The sequence below is a fragment of the Cebus imitator genome, unplaced genomic scaffold (assembly GCF_001604975.1).
Source record: "Cebus imitator isolate Cc_AM_T3 unplaced genomic scaffold, Cebus_imitator-1.0 Scaffold12, whole genome shotgun sequence".
NCBI lineage: Eukaryota > Metazoa > Chordata > Mammalia > Primates > Cebidae > Cebus > Cebus imitator.
In genome coordinates this window covers 536,233-556,568 of record NW_016107327.1, presented here as the reverse complement: position 1 = coordinate 556,568, position 20,336 = coordinate 536,233, and the positions used below count along the sequence as shown (strand labels likewise).

Genomic DNA, 20,336 nt, shown 5'->3' with positions numbered 1-20,336 from the left:
GTGATAGACATTTTTTGCTACATTTATTTGCAAACTGGATTTTCTCTGATTTTAAACAACTCACCTTTTTGAACATTGTAATCAACATTGTGGCTCATCCACACCTCAATGAATCTAGGTGTGCAGATAACACAGTTTAGAGCTGGAGTTCTGTTTCCAAAATTTAAAATGTATTTCCAAAAAATGAAATTTCTACACTAACAAATAAGAGTTTATTCTTATTGGTTCATAATTAATTAAAGTAATAACTAGGAAAAGTTCCATGAAACAGGGAATAGGAAAAGAGAGAGAGAAAAAAAAGCATCCTCATCAAAATGAACCAAGACAAGAAAAAGGCAAAAATGCTAGTGAAGTTGAAGAATATAACATAAAATATATATGAAAAGAGTTCATTCTTTATTTGTTATTCATATTGATTACCAACTAACATTGTAACATTTTTAAATTTAATACTTCATAGGAGTAACTTAATTACCCAAGTGCTGATTATCACTACTATAATCATAAATAATATCTGTCATGTTGAGTTGGTTTTTTGTCCCACTCTGTTACCCAGACTGGAGTGCAATGATGCGATCTCGCCTAGGAATTCAGGCGCCTGCCACCACACCCGGCTCATTTTTGTATTTTTTAGTAGACACGGGGTTTTACCATGTTGGGCAGGATGGCCTCCATCTCGTGACCTCATGATCCACCCGCTCCTAAAGTGCTGGGATTACAGGCGTGAGCCACAGTGCCCAGCCTGAGTTGGTTTTTCATAGTGCCAACCACCTCTGGGTACTGCAGCTAATAAAAGATTTACAAATTATATATGGGCCTTAGAGTCATCATTACCTGTAGACTCAAAGTTTACTTTCTAGTAGATTTTCAGAAAACCAACCCATGAACTTCTTTTCCTCTTTTTTTTCTTTTTTCTTCTCTCCCTTTCTCCCTTATTTCTATCCTTACTATCTTCCCACCTCCCTAATTTACTTCCTCCTTTTTTCCTTTCCTCCTTCTCCACAATTTTAATTTATACATTCTTTCTTTCATCCATTTATTCAAAACCATTTACCAAGATTATACCATATAAGAGACTGATAATAAATAGATAAATAAGAAAACTCCAATGGATTAACGGCAAAAGACATTGTTTATCAGTGTGATGTTTTCTATTTGTGTAAGAGTTACTGAAAGCAAAGACACCTGTGTGGGGGAAATAATAGCCTCATAGAGAATTGCTGGAAGCATGAATAAGATCTGAATGTTGAAATAAAGGCAAGCATATGTGAAAGGAAGAAAATAAAGGCATGGAGGAGAGAATACAAAGGATCGAATATATTGCCTGACCTTTTCATCTTTCCTTTTTCTCTCCTCTACTATTTTTCTAAGTAATGACATGGAAAAATTCATCAGTTTTAATAATGTAATACTATTTGTAATTTTTTTTGAGACAGGGTCTCACTCTGTCACTCAGGCTGTAGTACAGTGGCACAGCCACCACTCACCTCCCTGGTTGAGCAGCCTCAGCCTCCCTGGTTCAAGCCATCCTCCCACCTCAGCCTCCAGAGTAGCTGGGACTACAGGCAAAAGCCCCCATGCCTGCCTAATTTTTGTATTTTTTGTAGAGATAGGGTTTCACCATTTTGCTCAGGCTTGTCTCAAACTTCTGGGCTCTAAGGATCCACCCGCTTTCACCTCCCAAAGTGCTCGGATAACAGGTGGGAGCCACCATGCCAGGCCTACTATTTGTAATTTTTAATACTATAAAACAAACTAAAATTGACTGCAATCTAGTATACAGAAGTTCCCATTTACTTCGGTGTCTGACCATTACTCGGGTTGTATTCTGAAACTTTCATTATTTTAGAACCAACCAGTTATATTAGGAATTCAAATTTAACCATAAAAAAAATCAGGTTGTTTTGCTTTTGATTTGCATCCAATGCTAACTCCAGTATTACTATCCTTCCACCACCAGTGGTCCCATTTTTGATGATCTGTTGTGATTGTGACGGTGCTGCTGCTCGTAGTGTTGGCGGCTTTGAACCTGTTCCCGAATGTTCAGATGGAGCAATGCATGTATGGTCAGAAGAAGGACCACAGCTCGATGTAAGTGCCATATTCTAAGAAACAGCCTTTGGTCGTCACTGAAATTCAGTCTCTACACATGATCCAAGATGGCCACCATCACTCACAGTCTATGCTGTTTTTTTGAGCTGAGAAAGCTAATGGGGAAAATGAAATCAAAAGTACAACAAAATTAGATGGAAGTAACCAGAAAAGGCTTTCTAAATGAAGTTCAAATTTAAGTATATTTCAGAATTTCTTAAATAGCATTCTGTTAAGAAATCTGAGGTAATTTGAGAATAAACCAAATGTATAACTATATGAAAATTATAATCGTTTGTCATTACAAATGGAAATGTTGTTTCCTGTCTTTTAGCCTACAAACACTGTCTGTGTACCACCAATATCTGGTGCTACAAATCTGATTGAATTCGTTGACAACACAGGTAAGAAAAAAAATTTTGTTTAACAACTCAAATGACTAAGTAGGAAATCTGTTTTCTCTCTTTGCATATTGTTTTTGATTATCTTACTTTTCTTTAAAAGTGTTTATATAATTCATTTTTAAATGACTAATTTGTAAATTAAATGGCAAGGAAAAACCTACTGAAATTATTATTCTTAGATGCTGCATTTTAAAAATTTCCCTCAGCCATCAGAGTACTTAGAAGGTGACCTCATTAGGATCTCTCTATACACAGAAGTACTTACCATGAGTAAGTTTTTGTCAAGACTTTTAATTTCATAGAACAAATTTCATTATAAACACACACATAGTTCATACATGTATATACATTAATTAGAAGTAAACCCAACTGAAATAAACCTGTGCTCATTTACTGAGGCTAAAATCTTTATACACAATTAATTTAAGGATTCAAAATTGCTTTGACTTTAGCTGCTTATTATAACAAAGCAAAAACTACATTCATTTTCATTATCATCATAAATATTTCCCAAAAAATATTTATCCAATTTCTTTAATTGAAAGTAAGTAGATGAAACACTAACAAAATCTTTCAAAGCTCTCAACTGACATTGTGTGCACATGGTGGAGTTTCTTCTCGCACATGGGTAAGACTACATGAATACAACTTGCATTAAAATGGGCGTCTAGACCAATTCACCCGCAAAAACCAGGGAACAATTAGAATTTCACAGTAGTGGATAACTACCACCACAATAAAAGAACAATTTAAATAACATTTAATATCTGTAAAAATAGTTGTATCACATTATTTTTCTCAAGGTAAATAATTACTATTGGTTAGCTTATTTTTCTCATAGTCTTTTTAAACAGTAACCATTATTTTCTACTTTAAACTCTAATATACAAGAGGCATAGGAATGTGTATAACTTGTAGAACTGGACCTTATTCAAAGAACTGGACACATTAGTCTTTAAATCTATTTCTCCACCTGATTGTCCATTTTCATTAATAACTCCAATGCCTTCTCACCTGAAAAGCAGAATCTCATTGTTGACTCACATTCACTGACACTGAATCAGTTCTCAAGACTTGTCAGATCATCAAATCCATCAGTATTTATTTATGCATTTGTTCCCATTAAGTCTACAAACTTTTGCACACGTTTTGAGCAAAGCACCATAAGAGGCACCAAGGACAACTGAAACATGAAAAACACATTGTTCCCAAACTCAAGATCCTTCACGCACTAAAGCCAATGGGTACCTATCCCACTGACAACATTCTTCATTCCATAGCAGTTCTACAGTCCAGCCCATCATTTTTTCTCACTTACTTCAAATATTTTTTTTAATTTAAAAAAGAGGAAACACTTGATCAATTTGCGTATCATCCTGTGCAGGGGCAATGCTACTCTTCTCTGTATAGTACTAATTTTAGTATATGTGCTACCGAAGCAAGTACCTACCTCAAATATAGTAACAGTGTTCAACTTACCCCTCACATCCAAGTGCAAACCCAAGATTCATGAAAACCTTTCCCCTCACATAGCCATAACCTTCTCTCTGAAAGCCAGTAGTTCTCATGTCTTTTTCTGGATGTCCTGTGCTTCTAGAAATACATTAGGGTATTCTTACACTATTTTTTTAACTTTCAGAATTTGAGTATTTTCCCTCTAATTTCCCTCATGTTGAAATCAAACTCTTTAGGGCAAAGATTTTTCTAATTTCTCTGCAGCCTTCACTTCCAGCAGAGAATATAGTATTCTCTTAACAGATAATTACCAAATTGACAAATTGATAAATATTATTTTGAGCTCAATATTGCATTAATATCTCCTTTCTTTATGTATTATCTTTTATTTCTTTATTCACAAATGCATATCTAAATGAAGAAATCATATATTTGTAGCAAGTTGTTAATTTTTAGTTTATGATAGACAAAAGAAAATAAATGTAATTCTTTCAACTCTTTTAGGAGTTTATACAAATGAGTATGATGGCAGAAAAATGCATGATATGGGAGGAGGAGAGAGAGTTGAACTAAGAGAGGAAGTTAACATGTCAGGAATGCCTGAGACATGCCAAGAATACCCTGGAACATTAAGAAGGAATTCTATGAGAGAATGTAGAGAAGGAGGTCTGAATATGAATTTCATGGAAAGCTACTTCTGTCAGGTAAGGTCCCTAGCCACATGCTTTTCTTGCCATCCATGTGCCCGCTGCTATTCTCCAAGCTTCCCCTAATTCCCAAAGGGGCTTTGGCAGGAGTCTCCTAACTGGGTTCTCAGCCTTTAATCTTTGTGTCCAATAATCCATGCCGTTAATGAATTGTGTATCAAAAGCTCTGACCTCCACACTTTACTCCCCCACTTAAGAACAGCCAATGGCTCCCAGCTTTCTTTTGCTCATGGCTTGCAATCCAAAGTCCTTAACATGTTAATTAAGATTGTTCACAAAATGAACCCTCCCTCTCATCTCCAATTACTCCTTGACATCAATTCCACTTGCTGAGCACCTTTGCCACAGACATTTCACCTCCATGCCTTTGCTCATCCTGTGCCCCTCCTGGAATGCTTGCATCCCACTAGGTCTTTCACAAACCCCTACCCATCAAGACCCAGTCCAAATATCACTATCCCTCTGAAGTTTTTACATTTAATCCTCTCATCCAAAATAGGTTTAATGTTTTCTCTTCTGTATTTCTGCAGTACTTGGTTTATACATTTATAGAACCTGTAATTGTTAAGATCTGTCAGTTTATATGTCTACCACCATTTTTAGTGTCTCATCCATATGTTCTCTACATTATATTGCCAGTACCTAGCTCAATTCTAGACACATAGTCAACAGTTAATAAGAGTGGGGTCAAGAGCTATAGTCTACTTCTGAAACATTGCAAGAATGCGCTGCAGGTGGTGGGAAAGGCATGAAGCCTGGAGAAGCAACTGCAGGAGACTTAACTTTGCCATACCCAGGAAGAAACGTAATTGTCCATGGTTACACACTATGTGATACCCAACCTTCAGGAAGTTCCTGTCCCTGGTAATGACTGGAAAGACATTTCTGTCCTACATTCTGGCCTAAAAGGCTTTCATTAACTAACTTACTGATATTGACACCACTAGGTTAAATAAGCTGATATTTTAAAATAAAATATTAGTAAAAGCCTTCAAATAGCAATAGATAGTAATGAGGCTTGTTGAAAGCCACAGGAATGCTTATCCATACATATAACATAATATTTTTATTTATCTGTTGTTATTAAAATGTAACATAAAAACATCTTCCTTCAAATCTCTGATCACATATCACTTTATCAAAGATCCCTTCCTTAATCACCCTATCTAAAACAACACCTATCACTTTCCTTTTCTTTACCCTGCGTCTGCCACCTCCTGATCATATGCTTCTGTGTTGTCTGTCTCACTCAACCAAAATATAAGCTCTGTGTATCTGGTATTGTTCATTATGCATAGCTAAGTTCCAAACGCAGAGTGTCTGGCAAATAGCAAAAGTTCAATCATTTTTTTTTTACATGAATGGCACAATGAGTTGGTTTCCTATAAAGTATTTCTGTTAACCTGAAAGTTTATAATCCACTATTATGAACAGCAAAGATGAAACAAAAGTATACATGCCTTTGGGCTTTTACTTTGAATTTAGAGATATTATATATTTTTTAAACTGTCTTTGGTCACCTTCAATTTTGTAGAACAGACCCAGAATCAACTTTTCCTGTTGCTGTGCTGAAAAGCCATGTTGCAATAAACCTTCACAGAATCAGCATATTCATTCCATCTGAAGGAAAGAAGCAGAATCCTGAGTGAACCCAAATCAACTATGAACTACCCTTTCTAGACAAAAAATGAAACAACACATTTTTGTGTCCTTCAAGTTCAGCATTTTTATATGCCTCCCTTTAACTTCGTTATAAAATAATTCATGTGATTTTTTGTGCACAGTTTTATGTCCAAAGTATACAATTATAAATAGTTCCATCTAAGTAAATTTTTAATATCATAATATATTATTAGAATTATACTTAAAATAATTTCTAACCAAATTATTTCAAGTAATTATAAAATGATTTTTAAAGCATCTGTAGCAGATGTTAGAATCTTGTTTTATTTCATTTCTCTCTGGAAATGCTCTGGAAGAAAAACTAATGATAAAGGCTGTTCTATTGTTGTTAAATATGCATTCATAATTTCATTTTCTCCTTCTCCTATAAATTCAGAAAGCATATGCTTATGCAGATGAAGATGAAGGACGCCCATCCAATGACTGTTTGCTCATATATGACATCGAAGGTGTAGGTTCCCCTGCTGGTTCTGTGGGTTGTTGTAGCTTCATTGGAGAAGACCTGGATGACAGCTTCTTGGATACGCTGGGGCCTAAATTTAAGAAGTTGGCAGACATCAGCCTGGGAAAAGAAATTGAATCATATCCAGACCCTGATCCTTCTTGGCCACCCCAAAACACTGAACCAGTTTGCCCCCCTCAGGAAACAGAGCCCATTGTTAGTGGACACCCACCCATCTCCCCACATTTCGGCGCTACCACAGTAATTTCTGAGAGCACCTATCCCTCGGGACCTGGTGTACAGCATCCTAAGCCTATTCCCGATCCTCTGGGCTATGGTAATGTCACTGTGACCGAGTCTTACACCACCTCTGACACTCTGAAGCCCTCTGTGCACATTCACGATAACCGACAAGCATCAAACGTGGTGGTGACAGAGAGAGTGGTCGGCCCGATCTCTGGCGTTGATTTGCATGGAATGTTAGAGATGCCTGACCTGCGAGATGGGTCAAATGTTATAGTGACAGAAAGGGTAATAGCACCAAGTTCTAGTTTACCCACCTCTCTGACTCTCCATCATCCTAGAGAGTCTTCAAATGTGGTAGTGACAGAAAGAGTAATCCAACCAACTTCTGGCATGATAGGTAGTCTGAGTATGCACCCTGAGTTAGCCAATGCCCACAATGTGATTGTCACAGAGAGGGTTGTTTCTGGCACTGGTGTAACTGGAATCAGTGGCACCAGTGGAATAAGCGGTGGCATAGGCAGCAGTGGCCTGGTTGGCACCAGCATGGGTTCTGGGGGTGGGGCCCTGAGTGGAGCTGGCATAAGTGGTAGTGGCATGGGCCTGAGCAGCTTGGGAGGGACAGCCACCATTGGCCACATGAGGAGCTCCTCTGACCATCACTTTAACCAAACCATTGGGTCTGCCTCCCCTAGCACAGCTCGAAGTCGAATCACAAAATACAGTACTGTGCAATATAGCAAGTAGTCAGGATCCCAGCTCACTTTTTCATAGTCATTGTGATTCAGATCCAATTCCTACCACCCAAAAACTAGCAGTGTGATTTATGACGCACCACTTGGTGCCCAGATCATTGAGAACCAAGGTGAGAAACCACAATGAGAAAAATAAATGGAAACATTGCTACTAGGGAGAGCTCTCCTTAGCGTTCATGAATTTTTTGTTATATTAGGACTAAGGAACTAAAACTTGAGGCAGAGTCTTCTTTGGACCTGTGTGGCCTGTAGCGTATCTCCAGCCTGTAACTAGCCTTATGACATCAATTGGCATAATTCTCCTTGCTCTGTTTTGCTTTGCCACGTAGCTTGGGCAAAATTCAAAACGAACTAAACATGCAATATGTGTTCATGTCTGTGAGAAAATCTAAAATGTGTGCCAGACACCCTGTCAGTTTCACAGATAACATAAATAAAAATTCAACCACAGATTAATACAAGGGTTAACCGATTTTTATTTAAGATTGACAACATAGTCAAGTCCACAAGCCATCAAGCACTCCTACCTTAATTACTGCACCAGATAAAATAAATTTTAAATTAGGAAGTATTTCCTAGGAGGAAAATTCCATTAGAGAGTGACAATGAGGTTTGTGCAGGGTAAACTAACAATGCCTGACTCTGAATCTTAATTTGGGGCCTCAGTTAAATCTCCTGTGGAGTCAAGGACTCTTCCGATTCTAGTTTGTGTTTAGTGATAGATGTAATCTTGGTGAACATTGCTTACTGGTGAAGTTGAATATCATACTCAGCTTTCCTTTTACCACTGTGGTTTTGACATAAGAAAGCAAAACTTTAAGTTAACTTTTCCAATTGAAGCAAATGAGGCCCTACATAGTTGACATCACTAGTGGTAAATGACCTTACAAGTAAGCAGATGGGAACTGAATTGTGTTTTCAGGTTTTGTTTTTAGTATGTGGTATTCATTCTTATCCAGCTCTTTATTGCATAGCTCCAATGTTAAAATGATTTACATAGGCTGAGCTGTGGACAAAACTGAAGAAGAAAAGAAGCTCGCAATATGCTTAAGCTTTGGGGAATTTTTTTTTAAGGGGATCTAAAAAAATGTTTTTAAAACATGTAAAATGTTTAATGGGGAAAGTTAGAAAAGAATTCTTTTGTAAAGTAATACCATGCTAATTATTGGCTTTTAGTATGTAAAGCAGTGGTTGCTTTAGCAAACCTCTGCTACCATTTTGCGGGGGTCAACCAGGAGCCTTTAACAGAGTTGACAATATTGTGTTGACCAGAATGAAATGTAGATAACCTATTCCACTAGTTTATCTCACCCTCTAATTTTTCTCACTGGCATAAATTTTAAATTCCTGATTTGATTTGTCAATAAGATCTTGGCTTACATATGCTCTGATTTATAGATAGCGTTCAAATTATATAGTATAACATATTTTTCTAGCCCTATTGATGAAATACCATGTCTGTATGTTTGCTGTATAGTGTTATCTGATTAAAAATCTCTAAAAAGAATCAAAGCATTCTAAGAAAAAGGTAAATTTACTATTGCATGGTAGAGAAAATTTTTCTTTCTTAAATACAATGTTACTATAAGCTCACTAAACTGAAACTCTATATGACAGAATAAAATTAGAAAAAAAATTTTGCCCTGGAGTTGTGAATTATATACAACTTTTCAAGAATTTATCCCAATTACTCAAATTTCCCAGGAAATTACAAGGCCTAAGAATAGTTATTTGACTTACTACTCTGGTTTAAAGGGGACAGGAGTGAATTATTTAACATAGAGCTATTTTGCTCTGAATAATAGCAGATAAAGCTAATATTTTAAAAGCTACAGTATACATCTTCTTTTAACTCTGTAGAATATGTAAAATTTTGATAGTCTGTAGTATGCCAAAATGCAGAGATATAAATAAAGTCATTCAAAGGGAGTCTTTTCTTTTTCCACCACTTAGTGGGCTACATTAAGGATGGGTAATCTTTCCAGAAATAAAGTCAAAAGATATTTATTAAAATATACTTGAGTATGCCTGGGTCCAGTTGTAAAGAATAGAAAAAATTATTAATGAATTAATTAAGTAATTTATTAAAGGGAATGATATCTGACCACAGGAAACTTGCTTGTTGTTTTGATATGAAATAGCCTCACCACAGGCTGTTTCTTAAAACACCTGATAGCTTCCAGAGATATTTTTTAGGTTGCCTTGCAAACAACAAAATAACTGTCTTTAATAACTATTGCTGTTAAGATGTGCAGGTAGTTAAGATTCCCCCAATTTAGTTACATTTGAACTCCTAAACACTGTTAAACAATGAGAAAAACAAGAAAAAAAAATGGCAGTGTTAGTCATCTATCTTTCTAGGAAGATACTTTCTAACCAAATTTTTCTTCCAGAATTGCACATTGATGGGAAAACAAGAAAAATGGAAGTATTAGGCATCTATCTTTCTGGGAAGATACTTTCCAACCATTTTTTTCTTCCAGGATTGCACATTGATGTTTTGTTTAGTCCTAAATTTGAAAATTACCTTTTTAAGCCATCAGCCATTTTAGTAGTCATTTAAAGGCATGTCATTTTTCAACGAACAAGCTTTGGGCAGAACTTCATTCTTCTTTTTAGATGTTTACTCTAGATCATATACATCATGTCATAGACCAAGAAGAGATATGCAAATCATTTTATAAGTGATTGCTATAGTTAGGATTCAAGCTGAGTTTCAGACCAACTTGCTCTTAACAAAAGGAAGAAGAAAGAGATAGTAATTTAATGCTATGTATGTATGGTTTGAAAACAAATCATAAGGTTTATAAAATATCTATCTGACTTTCTAAAGGAGTAGTCTTTAGGGGCAAAAATTAGTGCATTATAAATACTTTACCATTTAATATCAACCAAAATACCATCTCAAGCTAATTTGGACACTGAATTCCAGATATACCTGCTACGTATTATTTACTTCTAAGTGTGTTGCCTGATGTAATTGTATTTGCACTGAAAAATTAAAAGAAAACATATATTATGAGTTATTTATATATCTTCATCTAGACATCTGTTCTATATTTGTGTATAAAGTTTTTAGCATCATAATTTTTATTCAAGAAAATGTTCTGACAAAATTTTAATTATATGTCCTCGAATTTTACATTTTTACTCTAGTAAATAGATGCTTTTAGTTATCTGTGCAATTTATTTCTGAATTCATACCAATACTTGATTGTCATGGTACAAAATATATGACACCCTTTGACTTTTGCTGGAGTTTAAAGGTGTAATAATCTTTAGCATAAATGCTCATGACTGTTTTGGAAAGACATTTAAAACCCAAAACAAACTTTTAAAAGTATTTGCCACATTTTCTCATGCCTGTTTCATAAATTCCAACTTTTTTGATGATTTTTAGCATTTTTAAGATCCATTTCACATTGCACTAGAACACTGCAGTCCACAGTAGACTGCAACTCTCCATGAAATCAAATCTGTCTTCCACTTCCAGATTATTACACTAAGTTAGGACAAAACTTGAACAGATCAACCTATTATCGATCCATCAGATAATTTTAAAACAATGTATAATCTTGTTTAATTGTCTACATTCTCTCCCCAATTTAGCTGTATTTCACTTACTAAACACTTGATCATCAAACTGAACCTAGTCTAACTTATTTTTCTTTTGCTGTCTATTTTACAAGCTTTTAAAATATTTATCTCTGGTGGTGTTTGAAACAAGGTACTCTTCTTCGAGCTTCAATATAAAAGTTTTTGGATCATTTGGGTGCTAGTTTCTTGCTTGGTCATCTGTTGGTTTTTTTTTAAGTTGATTTGTAATTTCCAAAGAGTTATTCATACAGCAATAAAATGATTAATATGCTTCCCTTATCTTTTCTGAATTGTGAGCAAGGGGGAGGTTTTAGACTGTAAGAAATTATTCCAAGTTATCAAACCTAGTTATTATTATCGTCCTGTATTGGAGGAGATATCATTCTTTTATTTTCACAGTGTTAAAATATGTTTTCATTCTCCATTTCTTAGATATCTTTTTTAGTGTGTACTGAGGAAGCTATTCTCTGGACCACTACTTACAGATGCTAGAGCCCAGGCTCGACCAGGTGGTTAGCCCCACACAAATGAACAGATGACAAAAAGTTTGCATTTTTAGTTTTTATTTGATACTTGTAGACTCTTTATACTTTTACCTTTCTTTCTTTCATACTCTGCATTTTTATTTTTGCCTATACCCTCATTTTATTTCTTCTAAAATGGCTTTTCTTCTTTTTTGCCTTTAAAATCATACCCTTTCATCTTTACTGGGATGTGTCTCCTTTTGTTCTCCAATGCCATTTCCAGACTATTATCAACTTCATCTTGCACAAAATCTTACCTCTTTCAGACTTATATGATCCCTTCCCTCTCTTCTCTTCTTCATAATGTCTCTACTTTTAATGAAGACTCCAATACCCTGGCCTAAGCTCTTTTGTAACTTTCCCAACTTCTGAGAGTGTTCATAGTAACTTAAACATCCACATGGATGAACCACCGAAGTCCCAGATTCTCATTTCTAGAGCTCCATTTCTCCCGTCCACTCAGCTGCCATTTTCTTGTCATAACCTGGCATGCTGCTACCTTGAATGCACCTGTTTCTGTCCCTGCAGCCTCTGACCATTTCCCTCTCGTCCCTAATTGGTTCACATTATTGTCATTCTCCCATGTCATCAAAGCTTCAATGTGTTGACTTCCACCACTTTTTCACTGTCAGCTTCATCTGTCCGTCTAATCTAGCTTCAGGAGTCCAACTAGAGTCATCTCTTTGTCCATGCCTTCAACCTCCTTGCCCTGCCCTCTCTCTCTCTCTCACCCCAGAACTTTTGCCTTCCATCCCTATCTGCACACAAACAGCTAAACAAATTATCCAAGTGAGCTGACTTTTAAACATTAAACACTCAATCTCAAAGCTCAGCATAACATTAGATACTTCTCTGAAATCCTATCTGCTTCTCTTATGGATGTCCCATCTCATCATACTAGATTGCTACTCTGCATCTTCTCTGTCCTCAAACCTCCCACAAGCCCTCTTCCTTTCTCATTCTTTCTGGGTGGTCTAATCCTATTGTTCATTGAGTAAAACAAAAGTCATCCATTTTGAATGCATTCATCTTCCTCTGCCAAACCTCCATATCTACCTGCACTCACACCCATCTTCTCCTCCCTCCGAAGGGCTTATTCCACAGAGTTTGTGGCCTACTAATATGAAAACATAGTCCTCCAGTTCTGCTCAAATCAAGGACTTTGCTTCTTCCCTAATCGTCTCTTTCCTATTCTTTTTCCTCTCTCTCTTTCTGTTTCCTCTCCTTCTCTTTCTCTTTTCTGTGTCTTTCTCCTGTCTTTCCTGTCTCTCCACTCTCTCTTTTTATCTCCTCTATCTCTCACTCTCTTTCTATGTCCTCTGTCTACTCTCTCTCTTCCTTCTCTTTCTTCTCTCTTCCTTCCCTTCCCTCCATCTCCCCAGAACATTTTCATCTGCACCCCTCCTTGTAGCTAATGCCTCATTCGTTTGCTTGTTTCATTAGTCTTCTTGAGGTTCATGTACGGATGCTGTCTTGTCTTTTCCATGTCCCATCAAACTTCAAAGTCCTCCCATCTGTTTGTCATAATGGTCCTTACCAAGTGTGTCCAAGATCTATGCATTGCAAGCACAAGGCCTACTTTTCTGCTCTCCCTCTTTCTTAACCTCTGGGAAAAATCTTTAAAAGGGAACCCTTCTCTCTTCCTTGAAACACTCTTGTGTCTTGGCTTGTGTAACACCATTCTTTCCTGGTTTCATCAGCCAGTCTCACTCATTCTCTTTCCCTTTTACTCATTTATCCAATCCAAAGTTTGGTCCCAAGCCCTCTTCTCTTAACACTTTACACTGACTCTATGAAACCTCATCAAGATCTCTTTTTAAATGTTCAAAATTAAACTTACAATTTTACCTCCAGAGCTTCCCCATTCCGACAATTATTACCCTATCTACCCATTACTCAAGCCAGAAACTGAGTACTTTTTGATCTCATTCCTCCTCTCACTACCCACATTTTATTCATTAAGAAGTTCTGTTTATTTTATAACCAAAATATATATTGACCCATTTAGTAGTTTGTGTTAGTCCATTATCACACTGCTATAAAGATACTATCTAAGACTGGTTAATTTAGAAAAGAAAGAGGTTTAACTGACTCACAGTTCCGCTTGGCCAGGAAGGCCTCAGGAAACTTACAATCATAGTGGAAGGCAAAGGGGAAGTAGGGAACTTCTTCACATGGCAGCAGGAGAGAGAAGGGCAAGCAGGGGAAATGCCAGATGCTAATAAAACCATCAGATGTGAGAACTCATTCACTATCATGACAGCAGCATGGGGGAAACTGCCCCCATAATCCAATCACTTCTTTCCCTTGATACATGGGGATTATAATACAAGAGGAGATTTGGGTGGGGACACAGAGCCAAACCATTTAATAGTTTTAATCCTTATCTGTCACTACCCTAATGGCAATGCTTCCACTTCAGCCTTCTTCAAACAATTTTCTATAGATGAACTTATGTGACCTTTTAAAGTATTAATCAAGTTGAGTCAACCCCCCATTTTAAAAATGTCAATGGATTTCCAGTAAATGTTCCAGAAAAGCCTGATGTATCATTGATCCACAGTGGATGACAGTAATTTGCATGGAAAAGTTGAAAAGAAATGAATTAAGAAAATGTTTTGGCTTTTGCAAATGGTATTCACTCCACATGAATGATTTGCCTCCTCACTTTTATATGGTAGCATCCTTTCATCCTTCAGGTAGCAATTAGAACATTATTTCTTCATATATTCTTTCCTTGATCAATGTTTTCACATAGTCATTCATTTATTCTGTGGATAGTTATTGAATTCCAAATAGTTATACCAGGCAGTGGTGACCTGACAGTGAAAGATAAAGTCCTCCTCGTGGAGTTTATGATAAGGATAGAATGGAGATGAAGGAAGTCTGATAATAGAGAACTAAACCAGTAAATATAAGGTGCCTTAGATGACTGTAAATGAACAAGGAAAAAGCAAAGTGGAATAATTTAGGAGAGGGATTGCAGGGCAGGAGGATGCACTTTGATGTAGGGTAAAGGAGGCAGGGTTCTATTAGAAGATAATATTTGAATGGAGATTTAAAGAACATTTAGGAGCAAGCCATGTATCTACCTGGGTACAAGACATTTCAGACAGATGGCTATTCGTGGAAGAGCAAGGTCTCTGTGTGTGGAGAGATTAAAAGAAGGAAAGCAGCAGGAGGTAGAATCTCAGAGGAAAGGGGATTGAGCTTGGCCTTGCAGGCCATTATAACAGACTTATTCTGAATGTAATGGAGAGCTACTAGAGAGTTGGGGCTGAAGAGTGCTTTGTTCAGGTTTTGAGTTGTTTGTTTGTTTGTTTTGAGACACCTGGTCTGTCATCCAGGCTGGAGTGCAGTAGCATGATCATGACTCACTGCAGCCTCAACATCCCGAGCTCAAGAAATCCTTCCACCTCAGCCTCCAGAGTAACTGGGACTACAGGCACAAGCCACCTTGCCTTCCTCATTTGTGTATTTTTGGTAGAGACAGAGTTTTGTAATGTTGTCAAGTTTAGTCTTGAACTCCTGGGATCGAGCAATCCCCCCACCTTGGCCTCCCAAAGTGCTGAAATTATAGGCATGAGTCACTGTGCCCAGGCCAGATTTGTATTTTTAAAAGAACATTCTACCTACAGTGTTGGCACTTTGGGAAGGAAGTCACAGAATGAAGAAGACATGTTAAAAAGCTACTGAAATAATCCAAGTGAATGAGTGAACCAACCATAGCAGGTAGCAAAACAAGTGACAAAAACAGAACAAAAGCCCTGGACAGATCAATAAAGTAATACATAGAAAAAAAAATAGGAAAAAAAGGCAGTAAGCAACAGATTAAATTTAAATCTCACTAAGTATTGCCTTGAAAATACTCAAACATAATAAGTACAAATAAAAGGCCAGGTGCAGTGGCTCACTCCTATAATCCCAGCACTTTGAGTGCCCAAGGCAGGCAGATCGCGAGGTCAGGAGTTTGAGACCAGCCTGGCAAACATAGTGAAACCTCGCCTCTATTAAAACTACAAAAATTAGCCAGGCATGGTGGTGGGCGCCTACAGTCCCAGCTACTCAGGAGGCTGAGGCAGGAGAATCAGCTGAACCCGAGAGGCAAAGGTTGTGGTAACCTGAGATCACTCCACTGCACTCCAGCCTGGGCAACAGAGCAAGACTCTGCCTCAAAAATAAATAGATAACTAAATAAATAAGTACAAATGGAGAATGTTAGGTTGGTCAAAAAGTTTAGAAATGATGCCATTTTCTAGTCATCTACTTGGTTACTGAGTTCAAATAAGACAAATTCCAGCTGACCCTGAGAGACTTACTTTTTCTAGTTTTATAAAGAAAGCTTAGCAACTTGGCATATCCCGGTCTGTGCCTGTTTCTCAGTCATGTATCTTCTCTCTTCAGCTCTTATATAAAACCTAGGAAGAAGAATTTCTACCTCCAGAACTTTCTCAAAACTACTCAGAATGTCAGGCTCTGACTCTTACCTAAGTTTGCATCTGATTTGACCCAGAATATAATTTGTCACATTTTTTTCAAAGAAAAATGTTTTGATCTATTCAATTTATTAATTGTCTGTCTCAAAGTATATGCCAGTTTCAGCTTAATAAATTATGGACATGCGATTCTCAGTTTGTTTTGATAACTGCCTCATATTGGGCTCACCCAAACGCAAACTCTGAGACAGGATTAGAGAGCAATTTTGGAAGGAGGTAAAGGAATCACTGGTAGGAAACAGGGAGATGAAACGTGCAAGGGAAAGCTACCAATAAATTGTACCTATCACCCAGTTACAACCATGGGCAATCAAAGCTTAGTCCTCCTAGGGAAAACACGGGGAGCCAATGTAGTACAGGCTCTGTGGTTAAGCCATCGGAGAAATAAGGGAGATAGTGTATTTATATACACCAGCTACCATCAGTTAATAACTGAAGTCCACTTTTGGAGATAGCTAATTCCCTGTGCCTGCTGCACAGGTGGGCAGAGTGGCTTTGGCATCAGTGAAATGAAAAAATGCAGGAGCTGGCCCTTTGGGTAAGTGGACACTGAAATTACAGGAGAAAAATATGGAGAAAGTCTTGTCAAGGTTTGTTACAGCTATTGAGATATTGCATCACTCTGGTAATAGATGCCATAAGAAACCAGAATTTGTTGACATGACAAGCCTTTCTTGAACATTTCCCAGTAAATAAGAATGGGTCAAATGCTGCTATATTGATAGACTAGGTAACAAAACCTGATGGTGTGAAATAGAAAAGTTTTTAGGTCCCTCATGTCCTTAGCTTGTGCCTTCATGGTTTTACATCATTTATGTTAATTATATGCTTGACCCCCATAGAGTGCTTAGACATATAATCATTTTTCTACAATACATGACTTGGCTTTACCATTACAAGCTTAGGAATGGCCTGAATAATTGGTTTTGGTATCTACTGCCAGAAGGAAATGCTATGAATTCATCAAAGTTATAATTTTTTGTAAACATAACCCCAATATTTTAATACATTGTTCCTAATAACATCATACCAATATACCCATTCTCTGAGACATGGTCTTGCACTTAACGTATATTAAAAAGCACAACAGGCCAGGTGCGGTAGCTCACGCCTATAATCCAAGCACTTCAGGAGGCCGAGGAAGGCAGATCACTTGAGGTTAGGAAGCCTGGCCAATGTGGTGAAACCCTGTCTCTACTAAAACTACAAAAATTAGCTGGGTGTGGTCGCAGGTGCCTGTGGTCCCAGCTACTCATGAGGCGGAGGCAGGAGCATCTCTTGAACCCAGCAGGCAGAGGTCGCAGGGAGCCAAGATTGCTCCATTGCACTCTGGCCTGGGCAACAAGAGTGAAACCCTGTCTCAAAAACAAACAAACAAACAACAACAAAAAAAAACACACAGCAAAAAAATTATATTGCCATTAGTTGGGTATGCAAATAATTAAATAAAAAATGTTGAATTAATGTGTGATGCACAGAGGTCAGCACAGCAACAATAGAAACTTGCTGAACACATGAATAAAGGCAGTCCCTTTGTACTCACATGGTTCTAAAGCTCATCCTTGCATTGACAGTCTATAAGAGAACTGAGATCCTCAATTATATCATATTGCTTATCAAATTCTCACCATTCCAAACAGAACTACTTTTTCCAAACTGCTCATTGTTGTGATGGCACCTTTTTAAACTGAATAACAATATGACTACATTTTGTGAGATTGTAAAATGTGTCTTGGCCAATTGTCTTACGTGCATTTTAGGAAAAGATGAGTTATGTAAAAATTTAGACGTAACTAGTTCTTAGATAGAGCTGTAGGGTAAAGAAAAAATAGTTTATTTTTTACGTAAACATTTTTCAAATATTTGAAAAATAGAGTCCAAAAAAAAGATTCTAAAATTGGGACAAGAACGGGTATTTCTTCACATTAAAAAAAAATCATAACAGCAGTAGAAATGACTCCCAGAACTCTGTGAGATTGATAAATAAAAACAACTTATAAAATATCACCTGATAGAGGATCTCAAACATATAGAAAGATTCTGAACCTGCTGAACTCAAGAACAAGTGTTCTTCTCTGGGAAGAAAAATATAATTTTTCCCTCTCATGGAGCAAGAATGTTTTATCAAATATTCCTGCAACTTAGGTTAAGAGTATGTCAAAATATATATTCATCTTTGCTCTCTGTTCATGACCAGTCAATAATTTTTAGGCTGCTACCTTTATTGCTGGGACAAGCAGAGGGCATCCTTTGCAGAGATGATATGAACTTCACAGTTATTGTCCATGAAAAGAGTTATTACTTACTGTAAATAAATTAACATTTTGCTTTATACATCATATTCTATAAACTTAACTATTGAGAATTCATCACTAAGAAAACTAATCTGATTTCAGTATTCAGACAGAAATAAACATGAGACTGGAAAACTGGAATATAAGCCTTGCAGTGGGGAAACTCAAGACAAGTGACATAATTAATAAGTTTCATTATTAATGGAGCTCAGTCCTCCTTAGAAAAGTACTGGAAGCCTTCTGGCTGGTCTTCTTTTACCAACTCTTTTATCAAGACTAAAAGACTTCCTTTGACAACATTATGATTCGTGAAGTAAGAATAATGAATTCCATTTTTAAGATGAATAACATATTTAGTAGCCATTAAAACCAAAATAAAAATTAGAAATTAATGTAATATAACACATCAAATACAGATGTAAAATTATCACAAATTATGTGTTATGGACAGGAGTAGCAAACAAAAAAAAGAAAAATTATATTTAGTGACTATCACTAAAAATTAGATATTAACATATAGAAAAAAATCAAGTCAGTATATGTCATACTATTAGTTTTAATAAACAAGTTAAAGATATAAACACTAGAAATTCTGAAAGGCAGAACACACTCAAAGTGGATAAATTATGTGCTATTTTCTTTACATAAAAGTATCAAATTTAATTTCCCAAAATTTACTAGAGAGGGACATAGATAAGGAAATTATAATTTAGAGAGCTAAATTAACTCGCTTATAGATACAAACCAAGTTAATAGAAGTTCTGGAATTTGAAACAGATCTAAATTTGTATATGTTTCAATATGCCTCAGTGACATAGTACATTTACCTTAACTGTAAATAGGGATATAATTATAAAACTCTTGACAAACTAGAAGCCGTAATTAGGAATAAATAAGCTAACAAATATACATTTTAACTTCTACAAAACAAAAACTAACAGAGATGATAAAAATGAAAGCATCGAGAATGTGCAGTAAATGATATCAGAGCCAAAATATTCTTACTCCACTTAGCTCTATGAAACCAATAAATAATAAGTAAAACAAGAGTAGAAAACAACCCATCTTCAAAAAGAACCTAAAAATGGTTATTAACCCCTCTACCCCAAACAAACACATAACACAAAGAATGCCTACTAAATACAGTAAAATTTGTGTCCAAATTAGTAACATTTAGAACTAGTTTTCCTTCAGATCTCTCTCAGAGTTGCTATTGCTTGAATGTTCATGTCCTCTCAAAATTAGTATGTTGGATTCCTAATCCCCAAGGTGATGTATTAGGAGGTAGGACCTTTGAGAGGTGATTAGCTCATGAAGTTGGAGCCCTCATGAATATTATTAATGCCCATATGAAGTAGGCTTGCTACATCACATTATCTGACTTCAGACTATAAGACTACAGCAACCAAAACAGCATGATACTGGTACAGAAATAGATATGTATATTGTAGACCAGTGCAACAGAATAGAGAACTTGGAAAGAAAGCCACACACCTACAGCCATCGGCTATTTGACAAAGTTGACAAAAATAGCAATGGTGAGAGGACTTTCTATTCAATAAATGATGCTGGGATAGCTGGCTAGCCATATGCAGATAAATGAAACTTGACCCCTACCTTTCATCATATACAAAAATCAACTCAA

General features: G+C 36.5%; 1 protein-coding gene, 2 long non-coding RNA genes and 1 other non-coding gene across 4 annotated transcripts in view; 1 reads left to right on the top strand and 3 right to left on the bottom strand.

The window, feature by feature from the left end:
* The window catches only part of DSG1 (desmoglein 1), a 35,691-nt gene extending 24,144 nt beyond the window's left edge, over positions 1 to 11,547 (top strand). The window contains exons 13-16 of the mRNA XM_017498012.2: positions 1,961 to 2,091; positions 2,426 to 2,495; positions 4,455 to 4,654; positions 6,717 to 11,547. Coding sequence (XP_017353501.1) covers positions 1,961 to 2,091; positions 2,426 to 2,495; positions 4,455 to 4,654; positions 6,717 to 7,772 — 1,457 coding nt within the window. The 3' untranslated portion in view covers positions 7,773 to 11,547. The remainder of the gene's footprint in view (positions 1 to 1,960; positions 2,092 to 2,425; positions 2,496 to 4,454; positions 4,655 to 6,716) is intronic.
* LOC119466921 overlaps positions 1 to 20,336 on the bottom strand; it is a 117,383-nt gene that overhangs the window by 41,658 nt on the left and 55,389 nt on the right. The gene's annotated exons all lie outside the window — the stretch shown is intronic.
* On the bottom strand, positions 1,877 to 12,978 carry LOC108282189. Its single transcript, XR_001816295.1, has 3 exons — positions 12,968 to 12,978; positions 6,178 to 6,298; positions 1,877 to 2,207 (listed from the first exon to the last, which is right to left on the bottom strand). It is a non-coding gene; the product is annotated as an uncharacterized LOC108282189 (long non-coding RNA).
* On the bottom strand, positions 3,836 to 3,941 carry LOC119467157. Its single transcript, XR_005195691.1, has one exon. It is a non-coding gene; the product is annotated as a U6 spliceosomal RNA (small nuclear RNA).